The sequence below is a fragment of the Rhineura floridana genome, chromosome 10 (assembly GCF_030035675.1).
Source record: "Rhineura floridana isolate rRhiFlo1 chromosome 10, rRhiFlo1.hap2, whole genome shotgun sequence".
NCBI lineage: Eukaryota > Metazoa > Chordata > Lepidosauria > Squamata > Rhineuridae > Rhineura > Rhineura floridana.
The window spans coordinates 41,830,636-41,854,745 of NC_084489.1; the positions used below are offsets into that span (position 1 = coordinate 41,830,636).

A 24,110-nucleotide genomic window follows, 5' to 3' on the forward strand; every position below is an offset into this window, starting at 1 on the left:
CGGTCCAACAACTCTGAGATCAGGGGCAGCGGGTAGCTGTTGGGGATGGTGATCTGGTTCAATGCGCGATAGTCGTTACAGGGTCTGAGTTCCCCCCCTTCTTTCTCACAAACAATAGTGGCGCTCCAGCAGGGGATTGTGAGGGGCGTATGAATCCTCGTCTCAGGTTTTTATCCAGGAATTCCTTCAGGGCCTCCCTCTCAATCTCTGTGAGAGAGTAGATTCTCCCTGATGGAATGCTGGCTCCCGGCACTAGATCAATCGCACAGTTGTAAGGGCGGTGGGGGGGTAAAGTCTCTGCCTCCTTTTCATCAAACACATCTTTCAATTCTTCATACTTTGGCGGCAGGGTCACTTGCTCGATCTCTTGCACTGCCCCCGCTAAGGTGTTCTTGATTCCTTCAGGTTGACAGTTCTCCTGGCAATACTGTGAGGTGAACCACACCACCGCCTCCTTCCAACTTATTTTGGGTTCATGCTTTGCTAGCCAGGGCATTCCCAGAATCACCTCAAAGTTCGAGAGATCTGACACGTATAGCGAAATGAACTCTTCGTGCCCGGGGATTTGAAGTTTCACTTCCTCCGTGGCTTGTGTCACCCCTCCTGACTTCAGGGGTCTCCCATCGATAGTCTCCACAGCTAGGGGAGCGTTCAGTTTCCACCGGGAAATTCCATGACGCTTGACTAACTTTACATCAATAAAATTTGTGGAGGCTCCACTGTCAATTAAGGCAGTGGAATTAAACACCACTCCTCTGGAAGTTGTAATCCGAATAGGCAAGACCAACACCCCCTTTGAGGGAGGTTGGATCGTTGGGGGGCCTTTATACAACGCTGCCCCCAGTCCACCGGCCTGCACGTGGACTGGGTGTTCTAGTTTCCCGACGGCTCAGCTTTCCCCCCTTTTAGTCCACAGTCTCTGGCCACGTGGCCCGGCTTTGAACAATAAAAGCATAAACGTTCTCGACGGCGTCTTTCCTTTTCTTCTTCCGACAGTCTTGGCCTAGCCCCTTCCTGTCCCTCAGCTGCATTACCTGCCATTCCTGCAGAGGGAAGGGTCTTGCTGCGAGATGCCGAGGCTGAGTATCTCGGGACCTCCTGCTTCCTTTCCAGGCGCCTTTCTTCCATCCGGTGATCTATCTGTAGGCATAGCCGGATGAGCCCTGGTAGGTCAGCGGGGGGGGAGGTCCTGGCCAACTCATCCAGGATTTCAGCATTTAATCCACTCCGGTACATAAACATCAGGGCGGCGTCATTGTAACCAGTTTCCTGGGACAGAATTTTAAAAGCGTTAGTGTACTCGGAAACAGTCCCTTTAGCTTGCTTCAGAGCGCCTAGTTGCCGCGCTACTGTTTCAGCTCTTTGCGGGTCTTGGAACATCTCGGTCATCTCCTGTATAAATCCTCTGTACCTTCCTAAGACAGTATCTTTTCTCACGAGATACGGAGTCACCCATTTTGCAGCTTCTCCCTCCAGGAGGCTAATCACGAAGGCCACTTTAGCCCCATCGTCTGGAAACTCCATGTGCCTGACATCCAGATATAACTCACATTGAGCCACGAAAGTTGCCAACTGATCACTTTGTCCCGCGTATTTTGGGGGCAATCCAATGGGAACCTTTACTGCGGCAGCTGGAGGGGCTGTTTGCATCTGGTCTATCGTGGCCTTCAAGGTTTGATTATCCGTCTTCAGCACCTTGACTGCTGCTAGCAGGGCTTGGACATCCGTCTGCAATTCAGCTACCTTAGTCCTCAAGAGTTTCACTTCTTCTGTCTCAGAAGTGGGGTTCGTCCCCCCCGCTGCTCCCTTTGACATCTTGTCCCAGTCAAGTGAAGAGAGCGTTGAGGGTGATTTAGGTGGCTCTGTCAAGCTGTCAGGCCCAGGATGCGACTCAGGAACCAGACCAGAGGTTGTAGTTAATTCATGTTTTATTAGAGTAATGTCCAACAAAGACTGTGCTTTCTCATGAAGCAATACAGGGATACAGGTCCTGCGACATTGGGAGAAAGTTGACAGAGCAAGGGGCTGCTTCCCGCCTGTTCTTTAAGAAGGGGCTAAACGGGCATGCAACCTTTCGCTCCTCCTTAACTCCCCCTCAGGTACTGCCCGCCTTCCCCCCTTCTCTCCTTTCTTTTCAACCGTCTGCGTGTGCGTGGTGAGGGGGGAGGCATCACCTCCTCCTCTTCTGAAGTGTCCGATTCCCCTATGGGTGATAAAGGAAGAGCTGAGGGTAAACCATCTCTCCGCCTTTCTGCTGTGATCAGCCCTCCCTCTTGCTCTGAGCTGCGGAGAAGGGAGGGCCTGGGAATGTCTGGGGGGGATTCTAAAACTTCAAGGCTCTCAGGCTCCCCGTTGCTAGGCGACCCTATCTCTGGCATGTCCTCTGTTTCGGCTTCACTCCACAGAGGGTAAGTTCCTCCCTCCTCCCTCTGTCAGCCATTTGAATCCTCTTCTGACAACCCCCCAGGAGCCCAGCTCATCCTCCCGACAGGTGGGAGGCTACATGTGCCTGCTGTAGAATAAAAAGGTGGAGGAAACGCTGAAAAGCAATGATACTGTTCACAATGTTTTCCTTTTGGAAAGGAAAGGATCTTCCCTTCTGCCCAGTGCCCACCCACCCAATCTCCTCCCCTCACCCTCACCCTCCTCCTCCCTTCTCTGCCCCTCCCCCAGGCCAGTGTTGGACTATGACCTGGGAGACCAGGGTTCAAATCCCCACACTGCCATGAAGCTCACTGGGTGATTTTGGGCCAGTCACTGCCACTCAGCCTCAGAGGAAGGCAATGGTAAAACCACCTCTGAATACCATTTACCATGAAAACCCTATTCAAAGAGTCGCCATAAGTCCAGTCGACTTGAAGGCAGTCCATTTCCTTTTTCAAACATGAATGCACAGAAATAAATCCCATTAAACTCAAAAATTATACAATGATCAAATGCACCCTTCCTTCCCCTCCCTCTTGTCCCTTTCCTCCCCCTTCCTTTGCCCCTCCCTATCTGTTCCTATCACCTTCCAATCCCCTCCCTCCCCTTCCTCCTCGCCATAGTCAGTTTTACCTATCTTAAGCATGATTGCATGGAAGTAAATACCATTGAACTCTATAAGCATGCTAATGATCAAACCTGCCCTCCCCTCTCCCTCCCTTTGCCCCCCTCCAATATGTCCCTTCTCTTTCCCCCTCTCCCTCCTCCTCCCCCATGGTCAGTTTGTCCTATCCTAACCATGATTGAATAGGAGTAAATCCCATTGAACTCAATAAGGATACAAATGATCAGACCCTCCTTCCTCTCTCCTCTCCCTTCCCCCTCCCCTCCCCTCTCCTCTTCCTTCTTCCTCCTCCCCTGCCCACTCCAGCCCTGCCTTCCTCCCCTGGTCAGCTTATCCTAAGCATGATTGCATGGGAGTAAATTGAACTGAACTCAATAAACATGCAAATGAACAAACCTGTCCTTCTCCTCCCCTCCTGCCTGCTCCCATTCCAGTCCTCCCCTCTGCCTTTCCTCCCCTCCCCTCCCTCCTCCTCCTCGCCTCCCCATCCCATGTGGTCAGTTTCACCTATCCTAAGCATGATTGCAGGGGAGTAAATCCCACTGAACTCAATAAGCATGCAAATGATCAATCCATTCTCAGCAAATTTGGACAGGATCCCATTTCTTACCTCCCAGATTAAAAAGCAGGGAAATTCACTAACAGGCAAAAAACCTTGCGGTTTAAGAACGTACCTATAGCCCACAGATCTTTCTAGCAGTTTTTTGCCTATTAGTGAATATAAAATGATTTGTTTTCTTAACTATATGAAGAGAATCAAATGAATCGACAGTAGGATAAAGGGTTCCTTAATTGGCTGAAACACATCGAATCCATTCACACATTGGCATGTACTGATGAAGCCTAAACACAAGCAGGTGTTCCTGAATCATCTTCTTCAGTGCAGATGTCCATACCAATATGTGGACATCCAGGGGAAGGGGCAGCAGGTAACCTGCTACCCAGTCATTGTGTGGTGCCCCCTTCATGCAATTCCAAGCATGAAGGGAGTTATTGTGATTTTTAAAAATTACAATTGTGTTTGCTAGTATTATCTTTTTCTATCAGATTATTTGCTACATCATTTTTTTACGACACAATATTTTAAAAAGATCAGTAAAATATTTTAAGAAAACTCTAAAACAGGATAAATCCCAAAACAAAATACACAGACCAGCTCCTTAGCAATCCTTTGCGATGCTAATTATTGTATACTGGAGTATATTACAGAAATAAATTAGCTTAGTATTACCTCTGTTGTAAGTCTTCAATTTTTTCATATAAATTGGGCTTGGTTGTTGCTTCTAATACATTTTTTGTATTTGCTGAATCATTCATTAATTCCTGGGTACAAGTGCAGAAATACTAGTTTCAATATTTTAATGCTCACAAGCCTTTTCTTGTCATAATTATTTTAGACAAAGAAAGATTCCATAGCATTTTCCTGCTAGGGAAAAAACCTGCAGACTTGTAAAATTGTATTATCTGAAATGACTGCACAGTTATCCTCAAGTGTTCAAATGACAGGAAAATAGCAACCTCTCAACTTATCCTGGCCCAGGCCATTTTACAGCTTTCTACATTCATGTGAATAAAAAATTATTAACACACATAAAATCAAGGCACAGGGTAACCTTCATAGTGACAAAAATTGTTTTCATGTAAAAGTGTATTTTTATTTTATAAAAAAATTAATTACTTTTCAGGGCACTCCTATGTAAGCCCCAATGGTGGGCTGTGACATGAGGACTGAGGCGGAACAAGGATATTGCAGATAAATGGGCAGTAGCTAGGAATTGAGGGATCCAGCCCAATATTCATTTATTGAATGCCACCCATTACTTCCAGGCTAAGATATATTCAACTAAATCTTTGTGCCAGCAGAATGACTTCAACTAGTGCAAGGAGATTTCCCCCCCACACACACACACACCATCCCCAAATCTGCTCCGGAGGGCTGGGAGTTGAGGGAATCCCCAGAACATTCAGTGGGAGGAGAGAAGAGAGAAAATCCTTGTGTCTTCGCAGCAATTTCCTATAAATCTGGAAGAGCATCTCTATGTGTGGGCTACCCTTTATAATGTATATTGTATAGAGGCATATTTGTTTTCCTATAGGTCAGTTTCCCAGTCTTCTGTGAGAAGAAATGCAAGGACAGCTACTTCTTTCCTTCCAACACTTCCTTTATATGTAAGACTGTTTTCAGTACAGAAATTAAAAGACATCGGCCCACAAGAGTTGGCCCTTGTCTACTTCTCCCTTGCAGGAAATGAACTGACTGAACTCTTGAAAGCTTAGCTTTTATCTCTATGAGAAGATCACAATGGCAGTTCAGCTTCACAACAATCCTGTGAGCCAGGATAAGGTGAGATAAGTTTATTGAAGGCTATAGCCAAAGTGCCCAAAGTTTGCTTTTTAAACTGGCTGGCGATGGAGCGGGGATCAAACCACTGGTCTCACCTGAAGGGTGGTTTTCCCAGCTATCATGCCATCATGTGGGTTGTAGCACCATCTAGCGTACGAAGGCAAGAATGTACTGAAGTCAAGACCTGGGGCATCCATGCCCCTCTCACTCCAGTTCATTCATGACAAGGCCAAAGTGAGATATCTGAAAAGGTACCAAGTGGCAACAATAGAGGCACTGCCTCAAATAACACCAAACCATATTCATTCCTAATAGAACCAGAAAGGTCTTCACTCAGTCACACAATGTACTCAGTACAAGTTTAACAGAAATAATTTGAGAGGTGGTTCAAAACACCCAGGCATCCTCCAACAGGGAGGGTTGTGATGGCATGATACTTGGGAAAACCACCCTTTAGGTGAGACCAATGGTCCATTTTCCCCAGGTAACATGCCATCACGTGGGATGTACCAAAGCAGCCCCAACAGGGAGGGACCATCCACTGCTCACCTGTTGCAGAACACGCCTCCCAAAAGAGGCATCGGCAGAAGCATAGCGGTCTATGTTGTAATGCTTGAGAAAGGAATCTGGAGTAGACTATACAGCTGCTCTGCAAATATCTGTAAGAGGTGCATTACATGCGAATGCAGCCATAGTGGCAACCAATCTAGTCGAGCGAGCCATTGTTTTACTATGCACTGGAAGCTTAAACGCCTCATAAGCAAGTGTAAGGCAGGTGCGCAACCAACAAAACAAAGTGGAGTTAGAAACCTTTTTCCCCAGTGACCATGGTAAAAGAATACAAACAATGAATCCGTTAATCTTATGTCCTAGGTTCGAGACGGGTAGGACTTGAGAGCCCTCAGAACATCGAAAGAGTGCCAGGCCTTCTCCAGTGGATGGACAGGCTTAGGACAGAGTGAGGGAAGACCAATGTCCTGATTGCAGCGGAAAACTGAATTGACTCTGGGACAAAAGGTTAGATCTGGATGCAGCACAACTGAGTCCTTATGGGCGATGCAGAGATGGCGTTTCGATGACAAAGCTCCCAACTCTGAAACTCTTCTCGCTGTGGTGACCGCCACCAGAAACAGGACCTTGGAGGGCAACAGTTGAAATGGTACTGACCTAAGAGGCTTCAAGGGAGGTCGCTGCAGGGCTTGCAGGACCTTTTGTAAACTCCAGGAAGGAAAATAGTGACACACTGCCGAGGGAAGGAAGGCAGCTGCCTAGGAAGAACCTACAATCATTGGATGCGAGGCCATTTAAGCATTCAAAGGGTAATCAAACTAAGCCTGGTGACACAAGGTGTTAGCTGTTATTCCCATCTTTAGACCTCTATGAAGACACTGGAAGACTTGTTGTAACGTGGCTCATGAAGGTGGAAGAGCCCTGGAAGCATACCCATTGGAGAAGGCGGACCATGCTGTCTGGTAGATGCGATTTGTTGACGGCCTTCTAGATGCCAGCATGGTATCAGTATCCTTCTGTGATAGGCCTGTTGAGATCAGCTGTGTCCACTCCAAAGCCAAGCCATTAGGCGCAACCAGTCAGAACCCGGGTGCCAGATTGGACAATGAGAAGGAAGATCTAATGTCACTGGATCTGATCTCAATGGCAGCCACCAAGGAACCGCTATTAATAGGGCAAGCCAATCTGAGAATCACAGTCAACGTGGCCAGTACATAACGTTCCGCAGTGCCGAAACTTCCACAGCGCTTTACCCAGGAAGGAACTAAAAAGGAGACCGTCCAGTCAGGGGTTCCCAAGGGCCTCTATGGACTTCACCCTTGTGTCTAGGTACCAGAAGTACCAGGGAAGTCGAGAGTTGTGACTCAAACAAGCAGCTCCACTGTCAAGCTGTTGAAACTAGCTGAAGGAGATGAAATACTGCCGGATGTATTTTCCAGTCCCCTGGGATCACTTGTTGCCTGCTCAGCCAATCTGCAGTGACCTTCCGAGCCCCACTGCAGTAATCTCTCTTCGAGGACAGCAGGTGACTCTCGGCCCAATATAATGATAGCATGATAGTATGATCTCCACCCGAAGGGAAAGAGCTTCAATGCCCCCTGTGATGTTCCTGTAAGTTAGCATCTGTAAATATGGTAAGTGCGGGTCTATTAGGTGATGTATGGTAATTGACTGAGAGAGAATGGGGGAGTACATGGGTGAGAAGTTGAAGTGTGCTGGAGGATGATTGGCTGAGTGGCTGGCTGGATGAAGGTATAAATGGAGGTTTGTGAGTGATGGGGGGAGTAAAGAGTCAGAGAGTCGGTTGGAGAGAGGTTGATGAGCTGGTTGGCAGAGTTCTGAGGGAAATTTGGATTGGATTTGGCTGATATTTAAAGAGGATATATATGAACAGAAACATAAAGAGTAACCATATATGAAACCATACACTTGTGAAACATTCTAAAAGTAATCTTGTTATTTCCTGTTATTAGTAAATAAATACTTATTTGGTTTACCAAAGGCCTGATCCTTGGCTGGGGAATATACAGACCAAAAGGGAGGGCAAGGTAATTACCAAGGCTGAACAGAAACAGTATCTAATGGTGGCAGTGGTGAAGGGAGGAATTGTAACAAGTATCCAGAGCAACCCAGAGTTGTATGCTTTTTATATAAAGATACAAGGGGGTTGGGAACAGCATAAGCACGCAGTCACAAAAGTAACCAGATAGAGAGAGACTCAGGCAAAGTCTCTGGGAGTATTGGTTACAGGACGTGACTGGTAGTGCTGCCTAGCAGTGGGATCTAGTGAGATCTGTGCTAGAGCGGAGTGAGAAACCATATAAAGGACGGTCCGGACTGGTGGTGTCCCTGGTGGTGCCTAGTGAAAGACAGTAGCCACAAGCAGGTGGGAACCTGACAGGGAGAACCAGGGAAGGTCGTCACACCCCCTATCTAACTTTTATGTAGTTTCACGCAGGAGATGCCCTGACTGGAAGATGCAGGGGTCAGGTGGACTGCTCTCAGGTCCAGATACACAAGATAAACACTTAAGTAAGCCTTACTAAAACTCAATGTTTGATAACTGTAATACGAAACGTTAAACTGTTATAGTCACCCAGGGAAGTACTGACGACGGTCAGGACTTGAATGGGCAATCCCCACCTACCAGGAGAACTGCACCTCAGGACAGACCTGACTATGTAAGTAACCATGAACTTAGACTATGTGATTAATCTAGAAGGAAGTTACCCAAACAGCTAGCGAACAGAATCCAGTTCGGTGAACCTCAAAACGAGCCATAATAAGGGTGCATGGAATTTGTAATAGATGGTATCACCCAGGGATCTGCTGGTGACAACTCCCCTAGCCACCAGGTTCATGATGTTATTCTGCTAAGCATCAGTTACCAAGGATAAATGCTACACAGTCAGCTATGAGGGCCTGCAAAGGTTCACACAGAGATATGGAGGGCTGAAACCTAGAACTAGGTCTGATGCAATTTGAGTATCTGAGGCCCCTACAGGGGTCACCAAGTTATGAATCCTGCCAAGTTTACACCAACGGCCATGAAGGCCAGCAACTGTTCAAAGGGACAGAGTAGGGCTTTGAGCTGTAGCTCTAAAAGCCAGTTGTATATTTCTGGTACACCAAGGCCCCTAGAGGAGGCACCATGTTGTACCACTGCTGCCCTTGAAAGCGGCCTGCTATGAATTCAGGCCTAAGGAAAAAATGGAAAATCAAATATTGCTTTCAATGCAAAAGATCAGACATAATTCCAGCCAAGGACTATGCCATCTCTCTGACCAAAGCTTCTGGAGAACTAGCTGGGCCCCTTTTCCCAGTCACTAGACAGAATGACAGGAATTCCTCAGCAGAGGGCTACACTGTTTTCTGCTCAAGGAGTCTAGGTAGCAACTAGGCCCTTTCCCCAGAGTTCTGAGTGAAAGGCTAAGCCCTTTCCACAGTCACTGGACTGACTAAGAAAGCGCCCATTACATTCCACAAGCAGCATCAGCACCCCCAGCGTCAACACCAACCTTGCTGCTCAGGTGCAATTGCTGAGGAGGAATACTTAGAAGGCCCACGTTTGGCTGCTATACTCACCTTAGGATCGCCTTGCCTACCTTAGGGTCAATGTACACCTTTGTGCAGCCCAAATTGAATACAGCATCCCTCCCAGCAGAATTCCTTCTGATGCAGGCTGTGTGAAACATGGAACTGACGGCTGCTGAAAAGGCTACTGCTGCATACCATTGACAGCTGCTGAAATGGGTGCTGCTGCCTATCACTGACGGCTGAAGAAGTGGCTACCGCTGCCTATTACTGCACTGTGCCTAAATAGTGACATTCATAAAACCAACACAGGGTGATTCAGCCATGAATATGCGCACCAATAGAGGGAAGCAGATCCAGACAATATATCAACACCCGCACAGAAAGAGGGGTGCAATGGATTAGTGAGGCCCATCTCTAATGAACTCTAAATGCAGCCAAGAGCAAAAAATAACCACCCATAGCAGAGGAGAGGCAATATACAACACTCATGCAGGTAGAGGGGTGTGATGGATTAGTGAGGCCAAAAATGACCCAATCCAGAAGAGGGGAGAGATCCGATCCCTAAAGAACTCTAAATGCAGCCAAGAGCAAAAAATAACTACCCACAGTACGCACACACAGTAGAAGGAAGCAGACCCAGACCATACATCAACATCTGCACAGGAAGAGGAGTGTAGCAGAATAGCGAGGCCCAAAATGACCCCACCCCAAGAGGGTGGAGGTCTGATCTTTAATGAGCTCCAAATTCAACCAAAGGCTGGATTGGTGAGGCCAAAAAAGGACACAACCCAGCAAAGGGAAGAGGGCCAAGCCCAAAGGAACTCTGAATGCGGCCAAGCAAAAGATAACTACCCAAGGTAGAGGGGAGCGGTAATAGCAAGGCCAAAAACTGCCCAACAGAGGCAGGGGAAGAAATCTGCCTCTAATTAGTTCCAAATACCAGCAAAGGCAAACCAACAATCACATCGGTAGAGGGAGCATTGACTCGCAAAGCCAAACCTAACTGCACACCACCAAGGGGAGGGAGCGACCACTAAGAGCAAAAATCATCACACATAGCAGGGAGGGGCATTGAGAGTGTCCTTCTGCACTGGGCTTGTATCTGGCCTGACAGGAACCATGGATAACTCACCATCGTTCCGCAGCAGCAGCAGTCTGCTTGACTGGGCATGCCTTCAGTTTGCAAACTTCGCCAAGGTGCCATTTAGAGCTCTAAATGCAGCCATGAAATCCAGCCAAGGGATAAAACCAATTGCACATAGCAGATAGGAGCGGTTCAACTCTGAAGGTAGCCCAGAGATGTAGCCAAGGTCCACAACATCCAAACACCATCAACTATGGCCCAAGCAAGGTACTTGCAGCAAAAGGGCAAGTCATCTGAGGTAGTGACAAGACAGAAGCATCAACAGGCAAGTGAAAACTGAAGGGGTAGTGGAAGCTGAGGCTGGCCCCAACAGTGCCAGATGTCTGGGTTGTAACCCCTAAAAAGGACTCACTGGCAGGGTAGGCACATGCCATGCCTGACTGGCAGCCAGCAAAATAGAGACAGCCTGGTGCAAGGAGGTCCTGTACTTGAGGCCTTGCACCCCCTAATGGATTGATATGTGAGGGAAAGACAGAGCTGCTCCACATCAGAGTGATCGACATGGTATACACTCACCTGTTGCCTAGTCTGGCATACACTCACCTTTGGCTGGCCTGCTGCTGGTGCCGGAACAGAGATATTATACACACACGTGAGTGAGGAGTGCAGTATCTTTAGTCAAACACACGCACTGGAAGAGGGATGCAATTGAACAGGGAACACCGATACACACCCATGGACGAGGGGAGCAGTACAGCCCCGAGTGTACTTCAGCCCAGCGGCACATTGTTTGGCCGCCGATCCGCCATAATATACACGCACAAGGATGGGATGTGTGGTATCTGTTGTCAACCCACACACTAGAAGAGGGGTGCAGTATAAAATGGGCACCGGTACACACCCACAGATGAGGGGAGCGGTACGGCCCCAAGTGCACTGCTAGCGATGAGATACCATGAAGTCAAAGCTCAGGTACATGCACACAGTGGGAGGGGTGCAGTACTGCTCCTGTGCACTTATACATCTGGTAGCCTCTCCACCTCTTGGACCTGTTATCTTTTTTTTTAGTAAGAATAACATTAGTACAAATATGCCGTATATGATCCCTTGTGTCGGCAGCCACTGAGTCTGCCACTACCAGGCCCCTCAGAGGAGGACAATGGCGACCGTCACAGTAGTAGAGGAGGCCGTCTGGAGGGGCAGTAAAGAAGCAACCACCCCCGCAGTCAATGAAAGAACAAAGAGCCACTGTCACGCACTGTAGGAGGGCTGAGCTAACAGGCACATCTGCCTCTCCTTTAACTGGAGCCGCAGCCACAAGCTCCAAAAAGAGGAAAAAACTGCCTCGCCCTCCCGAGAGGGCAGTAAGAAGGCAACCACCCCACTGTTGCAGTCGCCAGGGACGAAGGCAGGGAGTCACTGCCGCAAGCACTAAGCGCACCACAGCAGCCAGTACAGGGAGCTCCTCTGCGGGGAGAGAGAGAGTCACCACCGCCACAAGCACGAAGCGCGCTGCAGCAATTCCTCCGAGGGGAGAGATAGCCGCTGCCGCCGCAGTAAACTGTGCTGCGAGTTGAAGCCACAGCTTCAGACTTGCTGCTTCTGTCGGCGGCGAAGTAACAGACCTGAAGGAGGGGAAGCTGCCGCTTCCGAGGCAACAGAAGCAGCCCCCGCTGTCGCCAAAAAACAAGGGGAAAAAAACCAACTAAAAGGGCAGAGGTGACACCAGCAGCCTCTGCTGTCCCCAAAAAACAAGGACAGACAAGCAGGGCAGGAGGAGGAAGGGGGAAGACTGGGGGAGAGTGTTCTTGCACTCGGGTCCTGCTTGCGGGCTTCCCCCAGGCACCTGGTTGGCCACTGTGAGAACAGGATGCTGGACTAGATGGGCCACTGGCCTGATCCAGCAGGCTCTTCTTATGTTCTTATTTAACAAAAAACTCCAACAAAAACAACCCCCAGTCCCAACACACACTCGCACACAAACTGCCTTGGACGAAGGCAAGAATGAACTGGAATGGGAGGGATATGGATGCCCCAGGTCTTGACTTCAGTACATTCTTGCCTTCAGATGCTAGATGGCGCTATAACCCACGTGATGGCATGCTACCTGGGAAAAAACAATTTTGTTTTCTATTTATCTAGATTAGTACATCTGACCTGGATTGATGGTGCATTTTTAATTATTGTGTTTAAAATATACTACAGCCCCGGGTAGGGCTGTCAGAGAATTCCAACGAAAATGGGAGTGGAAATTGCCAATGTTCGCTTATTTGTCCCATGTACGGAAAAGAAATTAGTCCAGCAAATATAATTTGTATTTCAGTCCTCAGATTATACGTAATTGAGTATGTTTCCTGCCCCAGCATTTCCATTGTGTTTCCACTGAATTGAATGGGGTGGAATCACGTAATAACAATGTAATTTACATCATTAGTTATACAAATTACATATGTTACATAATTTTGTCACAGTGGAGTAGCACGAGTAACACAGTTTGTGGCGGAAGATGAACTGCAGTGGAACATAAACAGTGCTGCCTGCAACAAATAAAGGCAGAATGGAAAATGATGCCTTCTTACTTCCTTAGTCCTGGACTTCACTGACATTTAATAACATTAGTAGTCTTACAGAGCAATCTTAAATACAGGAAGTGGATGGAATTTAGGCTGGCTTAGGCTGGTGTAATTTACCTCTGTTCCAAACTCCATTCAGGAGCTGGGCTACTTCTGGCTGAACCTAGCAGAGGAAAAATAAGCCTTTAAAATAAATTTGACTTACACCACACTTTTTGCTAGCATAAGCTCCACCAGGTTGCCAGGTCACAGGACTGAGCTAAAAGTCTCTCCTTGCCCTGCTCCACCCTTGGAACACCCCTTTTTGAGGACTTCCACCAGCGCAAATTCTGCCAGCTGAGCCCTGGCTGAGCCAGCATGGCCCGGCTCAGCCAGGTTGAAGGAGTTATGGTGACACAGCCTTGGACAGCCCAAGATCCACTTGCTCATGCCAGAGGATTTTGGGTTTGGATTGCACTGTCAGTGTTTTCCCTAAAGAGAAAAGAACAAGACTGGTAGATTTTGATAATGGTATTCTTAGGTTGATATTTCCTCATTAACCTTAAAATCTGCATCAATGCCATCAAATCGCTTTGAATCTTCAGGAAGCTGGTCTCTGATATCATCTGAACCAATGAAAATGCTCTCAAGATGAGACCACATACGTTGAACTTCTATCCAAATGAAAATGACTGAGTCTGCCACATTCAGGTTTTTTTGCCAGCCTAAGACTTGTTTAATGAAATATTCAACATATTTACTTTGTAGAATTGTTTGCAGCTGAACCTTGAAAAACAAAAAAAAGGAGGGGAAATAAAATTAAAGGATAAATAAAATTTCTTGAACAGGCACAGGAGTCAAAGCTACAAAAGTTTTACAAAAATCTGTGCAAGCTATTATTACAGTAAATCACAGCAAAAGACATTTTCAAACCTTGCAAATGGACAGCATATTATTAAATGATTCCATACTATCTAGGAAAAAAGAGAGAGACCAGGGACCTGTAATTTTGCTAACTCCTACGCAGACAGGAATTTTTGTTAAAAACATATACAGTCAAGAACACGTATAATTTCACAGACTAACATCTGGGACAGCTAAGATTCACTGTAAATACAAATTTTGGAAACAGACATGTAGGTTTAGTCCAATTATAAAAAACGCATTAGTAATTCAGGAACGAGCACATTTACTATTTACATTAGCAAATAACATCTTACTTGGTTATTGTCTAAAGTCTCAAAAAGTTGTTCATCAGTTTTCAACAAAGGAACACTGGTCCTGTAATGCTCTTCATAAGAAAACTCCATTGTTGCCCATATTTGACTGATTTCTATGAGAATCTGGTTAATATATCAGAATACGAGTTAGAAAAGTTTTTAGTCAAGTGATATTATCCAATCAATCTTCTACAGAGTTCTCCTAAAAGAGTATGTTGCCATTATTTATCTAAAAAGGTATTATTTTCTTAATTGTTGTGGTAAAGTTTCATGTACCCCTTAGGTGGGGAACGTATGCCCCCAGATCCTGTTGGACTACAACTCTCATCATTGGTCATGTTGACTGGGACTCATGGAGGTTGCAGTCCACGACATCTGGAAGGCCACAGGTTCCCCACCCCTCCTTTAGGCCATAGACAAATGACTTGAAATCCTTGCAGAAATTCACACATATAGCCAGAAGAGAAAAGTGGGGACCAAAATATTTTTTCCCCATTCTGTACATTTGGTTCACCCTGCCGGCATTCCACTCTTCCTGAATTCCAGTTTAACTATCAGAATATCTAAAAGTAATTCTGGACTTGAAGAATGTACAGTTTGACTTATAGCTTTCAGTTCCTTCCATTCACTTCCATCTTTCCAGCCCACTACATTGCCAGTACAACAGTATACTGATAAAGCACTGTAACACAATAATAATAATAAAATAATAATAAATTTAATTTTTGTGTCGCCTATCTGGCTGAAGCCACTCTAGGTGACGTACATATTAAAATTCAATAAAATACAATATAATTACAGAATAAAATACAATGCAGTCAACACTAATGCAGGCGTAAAACTATGTAGGGCAATCAGAAACAATAAACAATCACAGAAAAATTAGCCCACCCTGGAGATCCCAAAGGCCTGTCCAAAGAGCCAAGTTTTTAAGGCTCGGCGAAATGTATCCAGGGAAGGGGCATGGCGAAGATCAAACGGGAGGGAGTTCCAGAGAGTGGGGGCTGCCACTGAAAATGCCCTCTCTCTAGTCCCCACCAACCTAGCTGTTTTCGTTGGTGGGACTGAGAGAAGGCCCTGCGTGGCTGATCTAGTCGGGTGGCTTAATTTGTGGTACTGGAGGTGCTCCTTCAGGTAAACTGGGCCGAGACCGTATAGGGATTTAAAGGTTAACTCCAACACCTTGAATTGGGCCCGGAAAACAACTGGAAGCCAATGTAGATGAAATAACACTGGTGTGATGTGATCGCGGCGGCGGCTGTTTGTAAGCAACCAAGCCGCCGCATTCTGCACCAGTTGTAGTTTCCGGACCGTTTTCAAGGGTAACCCCACGTAGAGCACATTGCAGTAGTCTAATCGAGAGGTGACCAGGGCATGTACTACCAGTGGGAGCTGATGAATAGGGAGGTAGGGTTGCAGCCTCCGTATGAGGTGTAGTTGATACCAAGCTGCCTGGCTCACTGCCAAAATCTGCGCCTCCATGGATAGCTTGGAATCAAGAACAACCCCAAGGCTGTGGACCTGATCCTTCAGGGGTAAATTCACCCCATTAAGCCTCAGGTCAACAACACCCAACCTTCCCCTGTCACCCACAAGCAGCACCTCGGTCTTATCAGGATTAAGCTTCAGCCTGTTCCTTCCCATCCACCCACTCACAGATTCCAGGCACAACACAGGGAAAAAAGTTTTGATAAGATTCTATGCATGATGGCATGAAGACTCTTGTTTGGGTTCAGTTTTACTGATGTACATGTGCACTTGTGCGCATTGATAAAACACTGCAAAAAAGCAATCTTCATCTGATCACATCTAGATTCTTTGTGAACGCTGTTTTACGAATATTGCTATATTGCTACTGCCTATTGCTAAATCCTCCGTGGCGCAGAGTGGTAAGCGGTGGTAACACAGCCAAAGCTCTGCTCATGGCCGGAGTTCGATTCCAAAGGAATGAGGAAGTCGAATCTCCAGTAAAAGGGGTCAAGGTCCACTCAGCCTTCCATCCATCCGTGGTTGGTAAAATGGGTACCCGGCATATGCTGGGGGGTAAAGAAAGGCCAGGGAAGGAACTGGCAATCCCACCCCATATGTATGGTCTATCTAGTAAACGTTGCAAGACGTCACCCTAAGAGTCGGAAACGACTCACACTATAAGTGTGGGGACACCTTTAACTTTTATTGCTAAATTACCACTCAAGGAATTTTAATGTGATCATATGTGTGATAAAGTTAAGATTACCTTTTTACAATGTTTTATCAATGCACATGTATATCAGTAAAAATGAGCACACAAACATGTTGCAATCACACATACACAATCACAGAAAAACTGTTTTGTCACAGTATTTTACCAAAATATACATGCACTATTCAGAGAAAGAAGACACAAATGAGTCAAAGGAACTTGAAGTTGAAATAAAATCTGTATGTGCAGTGATCTGTACAAAAAGTTGTGGGGATAGCCAACAACGGAGAATTTTGAATGCATCTGTTCTACTTTGGAAACAAGACTAGGTAATTCCAAATTCCAAATCCAAGGAGAAATCTGGATGAGAAAAACAGAGGAATAATAACCTTTTCAATTCCAAGCTCTTTCACTGCTTTGTCAACAATGTTCCGGACATCATCTTCCACCTTATGCAGCTTCAATGCCAACAGGTCTGCTAATGTTGTCTCTTCAGTTATTGAAAAACAAAGCTGCAAAATATACAACAGGCTTTCAACATGTGTTTCTATCTTCCCTATTTATCTTTTAATGAGTGAATTGTCCAACTGACTTCTGGACTTCGCATCTTTTCATGGGCAAGAGGTACAAGTCTACATTTGGATGTTATAATAAAAAGAGAGAAAGCATAAACTTCTCTTTTCCCCACTTCTTCAGATGTTTGATTTTAGAAAAGAGGATCCAGGCTATGACTATTATTATTATTATTATTTGTTTATTTAATTTGTATCCCGCCCTTCCTTCCAGCAGGAGCCCAGGGAGGCAAATAAGGCACTAAAAACACTTTAAAACATCATAAAAAACAAATCCTAAAATACATTAAAACAAAACATTTTAAAAACTTTTAAAAAAGGGTTAAAACATTATTAAAAACATATTAAGCAATTCTGACACAGACACAGACTGGGATAGCACTCAACTTAAAAGGCTTGTTGAAAAAGAAAAGTCTTCAAAAGGTACTGAAAAGATAGCAGAGATGGTGCCTGCCTAATATTCAAAGGGAGGGAATTCCACAGGGTAGGTGCTGCCACACTAAAGGTCCATTTCCTATATTGTACAGAAAGAACCTCCTGATAAGATGGTATCTGCAGGAGGCCCTCACCTGCAGAGTGCAGTGATCGACTGGGTATGTAAGGGATAAGACAGTCTTTCAGGTATCCTGGTCCTGAGCTGTATAGGGCTTTGTACACCAAAACTAGAACCTTGAACTTGGCCCGGTAGCAAATGGGCAGCCAGTGCAATTCTTTCAGCAGCGGGGTGACATGTTGGCGATACCCTGCTCCAGTAAGCAGTCTTGCTGCAGCATTTTGCACCAGCTGCAGCTTCCGGACTAACCTCAAGGGCAGCCCCACATAGAGCGCATTACAGTAATCCAGCCTGGAGGTTACCAGTGCATGGACAACAGTGGTCAGGCTATCCCAGTCCAGAAACGGCTGCAGCTGTCTCACCAGCCAAAGCTGGTAAAAGGCACTCCTAACCACTGAGGTCACCTGGGCCTCTAGTGACAAAGACGGATCCAGGAGCACCCCCAGACTACAGACCTGCTCTTTCAGAGGGAATACGACCCAGTCCAAAGCAGGCAACTGACCAATTATCCTAACTCGGGAACCACCAACACACAGCACCTCCGTCTTGCTAGGATTCAGACTCAGTTTATTGGCCCTCATCCAGCCCACCACCAAGTCCAGGCAGTGGTCCAGGGCTTACACGGCCTCTCCCGATTCAGATGTTATTGAGAAATAGAGCTGGGTATCATCAGCATACTGCTGACACCTCGCCCCAAAGCTCCTGATGACTGCTCCCAAGAGCTTCACATAGATGTTAAACAGCATGGGGGACAAGATGGTACCCTGCGGCACCCCACAGCACAGCTGCCAGGGGCCCGAAAGACAGTCATCCAATGCTATTCTCTGAGAACGACCCTGGAGATAGGATTGGAGCCACTGTAAAACAGTGCCTCCAATACCCATCTCACCAAGTCGGCCCAGAAGGATACCATGGTCAATGGTATCAAAAGCCGCTGAGAGACCGAGTAAGAATAACAGGGTAGCACTCCCCGTCCTTCTCCCGATAAAGGTCATCCATAACCAGGCCTGAACCCAGACTGGGATGGGTCAAGATAATCTGTTTCATCCAAGAGTACTTGCAGTTGCTGTGCCACAACCCTCTCAATCACCTTCCCTAAAAAGGGAGTATTTGCAACCGGTCAGTAGTTGTCACTATCCAATGACTACAATGGTGGATAATTTATAAACATGAAAAAATTACCATTTAAGTAACAAAGGTTGCAAAAACAGCTACTGGGATTTGTACAATCTTCCATTAGCTATGGAAGGTAATCTTCTTAGCTTCAGTTGACATAGGGTTGCATCCAACTAAGTGCTACCAAGACTCTTTGAAATTAGTTAATCCAAGTTAATTATGTTCATTCATTAATCTACTCAGAGTAAGACTAGCATTGGATATTACCCATTGTCAATACTTTCTGAAATAAATTATCAGAATTAATTCATTCTTGAAGCCTTCATGTCTATCATTCTTGACATTGCTGAGGGGGCTCAAAACCAGCTTTATTTATTTATTGTGCTATCCAATATTAGTCATACCCTGAAATGGTCCATTGGCCTCACCTGAAGGGTGGTTTTCCCAGATATCATGCTATCATGTGGATAATACTGCCATCTAGAGTCTGAAGGCAAGAATGCACCAAAGTCAAGACCTAGGGCAACCATGCCCCTCCCACTCCAGTTCATTTGCGACGAGTCAGAAGTGAGATATCTGAGAAATACAATGGCCAACTGGCCTACCAACAAGGAAAATACAGGAACTAACCACGTAGAAGCAACACGTATAATTTTAACATAGTCAAGGATCTTGACTTAATGCATAAAGAAACCCCAATTAACGGGGAATAGTAATCTGTAAAAGGTAGTAGAAAACACCCCAGCATCCTCCAAGAGGGAGGGCCGTGATGGCATGATACCTGGGAAAACCACCCTTCAGGTGAGGCCAATAGACCGTTTTCCCCAGGTAGCATGCCATCATGTGGGATGTACCAAAGCAGCCCTAATAGGGAGGGACCACTACTGATTAGTCATGAGAAGTAACCTGTTGCAGAACACACCTCCCAAAGGAAGTATCAGCGGAGGCGTAGCGGTCTATCTTGTAATACTTAATAAAGGAGTCCGGAGTAGACCATACAGTTGCTCTACAGATATCTGCAACAGGTGTGTTGGTTGCGAAGGCAGCCGTAGTAGCGGCTGACATAGTGGAATGTGCCGTTATCTTAGTAGGCACTGGAAGGTTAAGTGACTCATACGCTAGAGTAATACAAGCTTGCAACCAACAAGACAAACTGGATTTAGAGACCTTTTCCCCCCAAGGTCCTAAGGTGAAAGGATACAAATAATGACTCAGTTAGTCTGATATCCTGCGTGCAAGATAGGTAGATCTTGAGAGCTCTCCAAACATCTAGCAAATACCAGGCCTTCTCTAGTGGATGGACGGGCTTTGGGCAGAATGACGGAAGAACAATGTCCTGGTTACAGTGGAACACTGAGTTGACCTTGGGGCAGAAGGATGGATCTGGACGCAACACAACTGAGTCCTTATGGAAGATGCAGAGATGGCGGGCCGATGACCAGGCTTCCAGCTCTGAGACTCTTCTCGCCAATGTTATCGCCACCAGGAACAGGACCTTGAAGGACAACAGTCGAAGAGGCACTGAAGCAAGGGGTTCAAATGGAGGGCGCTGCAGGGCTTGTAGGACCTTCGATAGACTCCAGGAAGGGAAGTGGTGATGCACGGCCGGATAAAGGTGGGCAGACCCTTTCAGAAAGCGTTTGATGAGCAGGTGAGAGCCCACAGGAACGGCAAATGAGGAGACGGACAGGACTGAGGAGATGTTGGAGGCATGACGATGCAAGGTGTTCACTTTTAGTCCCATTTTCAGCCCTCTATATAGGAACTGCATATATTGAACCTGTTGTACAGTGACTTGTGAAGGCAGGAAGCCCTAGGAGGTGCACCAGCTGGAAAAGGCAAGCCAAGTACTCTGGTAAATGCGATTTGTCGACGGTCTCCTAGATGCTAGAATTGTGTCAACCACCCCGAGGCAGTCCTGTGCTAGTCAGCTGCCTCTGTTCAAATGCCAGGCCGTTAGACTCAGCCAGTCTGGATCCGGATGCCAGATCGGTCCCTGTGAGAGCAGCTCCGGCCTGACAGGCAGTCTCCAGGGGTCTGTTACTGACAGTGAGAGAAGGTCCAAAAACCATGGTCGGCGAGGCCAGTATGGGGCTATCAGGAGTAGCGGAGCTCCCTTGTGCTGTTTTCTCAATGTCCTGCCCAGGAGAGATATTGGGGAAAAGGCATACAGTAGACCGTCTGGCCAGGGTGCTGTCAGCACATCCACCGCTTCCGCAGTTGATTCCAGTACCTCGAGAAGTAGCGGGGCAGCTGGCAATTGTGGCTCAAGGCAAAGAGGTCCACCGTGAGGGTGCCAAACCGGTGCTGGAGAAGGTTGAACACCACTGATGAAGTTTCCATTCTCCTGGACTCACATGCTGCCTGCTGAGCCAATCGGCCGTCACATTCAGAACCCCGCTGAGAAGTTCTGCCCTTAGTGACAGCAGATGATTCTTGGCCCAGTCAAACGTTCAGGTCGCTTCTGCCTGCAGAACTTGAGACCTGGTTCCCCTGCCTGTTCAAATGCGATTTTATGCATGTGTTGTCTGTTCGGATTAGCACATGCTGCAGCAACAATAATGGCTGGAAATGCCGAAGGGCCAGGTGGACAGCCCTGAGTTCCAGCCAATTTATATTCTGACGTTGCTCTGTTCTGGACCACATGCTCTGGACAAAGCAGGAATTGCAGTGGGGGCCCCAGCCAGTCAGGCTGGCATCTGTGGTTATTATGGCTCTGTCTGGCTCCTGAAACAGAGTACCCCTGCTGAGGTGTGGCATCATTGCCCACCAGCGGAAGGATGCACGCAGTGATGGCTCCAGGTGGATCACACGATGGTTGGAATTGGCAATGTCCACCTGAAATGGTAATAGGGCCCACTGGAGTGGTCGAGTGTGATGTCAGGCCCATGGGACGATGTGAATGGTGGAGACTAACGTCCCAAGAACTTTTGCCAGAAACATGACGTCCGCCCTTGAGCATTGCGTCAGCAGGGTTGCCATGTCTCGGATGGTTGAAATACGCTCTGGAGACAGGAAGACCATGGCCTGTGTAGTATTCAGTATTGCTCCCAGAGTTGGCTCTAGGTGACTCTTTTCAATGTTGACTAGCCAACCATGGGTCCTTAGGACCTCGGGAGTGTAGTGAATCTGTCTTTTGCCCTGGTCCTTGGAATCCGCCCGAAGTAAAAGGTCGTCCAAGTATGGATAGATATGGACTCCCTGTAGATGGGGGAAGGCCACAAGGGTGACCATCACCTTGGTAAATACCTTTGGGGCCGACGCAAGGCTGAACGGCATGGCCTGGTATTGAAAATGATGCTGGCCTAACAAAAACCTCAGGAATGATCGATGGTTCGGACAGATCGGAGATACGCATCTTTCAGGTTGATGGATGCCAGAAAGTTCCCCTGTTGCAGTGCTTCCACAATTGATGCCAGGGACTCCATTTTGAACCGACGGTACTTTACAAAGCGGTTGACAAACTTGAGGTCTAAGACCACCCCCTATGACAAATCACACTTGGGAACCGCAAAGAGAACAGAGTAAATGCCCTCCGACCTTTCTGCTGGCGGTACTGGTTCTACTGCGGCTATGTTGAGATGATGATCTATGGCATCCCGCATGACCCTCCTCCATTCTTGCGATCTGGATACGGGAGAAAGGCAAAATCTGTCCAGAGGGGTCAACCAAAACTCTATGTTGTAGCAGTGGGAAAAAAAATTTCTGACCCAAGAGACATGTGTTAAGGCAAGCCAGGATCTTGCATAGAGGAGTAGCCTGCCTACAGTAGGGATACCGTCAGAACCGTCTGCGCTGACGACCTCCTCTGCCGTATGATGAAGACTGACTTTGTCATCCCTGGTACTGAGCTCTGCCCTGGAATCGCTGACTGGGCCAGGGTGCCCTGGAGGAGCAGAAATTGGCAACTTGAGAATCGCTGCCTCGCCCCCCAGGCCGCACCCCCCGAAAGGGTTGGAAAGAACGATATGGGGCAAACCTTCAGAACGGTGTGCAGTCATCTCTCTTGGCTATGGCTAAAACTGGCTTTCGGTTGTCCTTAGGGTCTATCAAAACCGCTTTAAGGGTGTCCTCTCTGAACAGCAAGGAGCGCGAGTATAAAGCTGTAGACAAGTTGGCCCTGGCTGTGGTGTCAGCGTCCTAGGGATGGAGCCAGAGAGTTTGCCAAGCCACTATTTCTGCAGCTAGGGCCCGTGCTCCTTGGTGGTTTGCGTCCAGAGTGGCATCTGCCACAAATGCAGCTGCTTTGTGTAACTTAACTAGCCCTTTTCAAAGTTTGACTGGATCCAGATTGGGATCGTCCAAAAGGTCATCCAGCCACATCATAGAAGCTCTAGAGAAGATAGAGGTGGCAGTAGAAGCTCGAATGGAATAGGCGGTGGCCTCGTGGTTCTTGCGCAGAGCAAAGTCCAACCGCCGTTCAGAGGGGTCTTTAAACTGGGAGTCTCCTTCTTTCGGAAGGAGTGACCTAGATACCAAGTTCAAAATTGGTTGATCCACTCAAGGGACATTCAGGAAAGACTTGAATTCTGGGGCCAAGGTACAGAGTCTGTTGGCTAAAGGCGAGAAGCGACGTGGGTACAGTGGGCGGATCCATTCCTCCTGAGCCAGCTTGTTGATGGGATCTGGCACAGGAATAGAGTGGTCCGCTAATCTGGGGGACTTGAGAACCCTGGCAGCTTTCACAGGAGGAGCTGTAGGTCGCGGTTGTAAAGGTTGGATGCCAAGGGTGTCCATCACTCTACGGCAGAGAGGAAGGTAATCAGCCAAGTCAAAAAGGCGATAGGAGTAGTCTTCTTGCAGATCAGAATCCCCACTCCATTCATCAATTTCTGCCTGCATAAAGGACAAATAGTCATCCATCCCTGAGAGTTCACCGCCCATTCTGCCTCTGGAAATATTGAAGGGATTTGGCGAAGAGGGTGGAACCTCATCGTTACAGCCACGTAGCCCTGTAGAACTGGAATGCTATGGAACTGCTTGCTGAGGTGATAGGTTGGCCTGAGATGGAGGCTGTGCTTGGGAGAGAAACCCCAGTACATCTCGCAGCTGGGACAGAAATTCTGGAGTCAACTGTAACCCCATAGGGGGATCAGAGGGTACAGTGTGTTCTTGTGGAGGCAGATGTGGCTGAACTGGTTGAGGCAACGAAGCCAGAGTAATATCAGAGTGTTGAGATGCTGCTGGCATCGGATGAGAAGGGCAGGTCAAGGATGTTTGGCTGGGAAACCCTTCAAACTCGTCCTCTGATGACGCAGTGGGAGAGTGAAAAAGAGTAGTTAATGCTTCCTGAGCAGGCTCCTCTGAGGCCGGGACTGAGACGTATTGGGTTCACTTGGAAATGCTGTGGGTAGACAAATGCTTAGTTTTGGCGACAGCCTTGGAATACAG

The 24,110-nt window shown here is 47.2% G+C and overlaps 1 protein-coding gene across 1 annotated transcript in view; it reads right to left on the reverse strand.

Annotated features, from left to right (window-relative positions):
- DNAH11 (dynein axonemal heavy chain 11) overlaps positions 1 to 24,110 on the reverse strand; it is a 321,971-nt gene that overhangs the window by 237,631 nt on the left and 60,230 nt on the right. Inside the window, exons 25-28 of the mRNA XM_061586942.1 lie at positions 16,868 to 16,990; positions 14,297 to 14,419; positions 13,638 to 13,862; positions 4,281 to 4,372 (exon numbers count right to left, since the gene is read on the reverse strand). Coding sequence (XP_061442926.1) covers positions 4,281 to 4,372; positions 13,638 to 13,862; positions 14,297 to 14,419; positions 16,868 to 16,990 — 563 coding nt within the window. The remainder of the gene's footprint in view (positions 1 to 4,280; positions 4,373 to 13,637; positions 13,863 to 14,296; positions 14,420 to 16,867; positions 16,991 to 24,110) is intronic.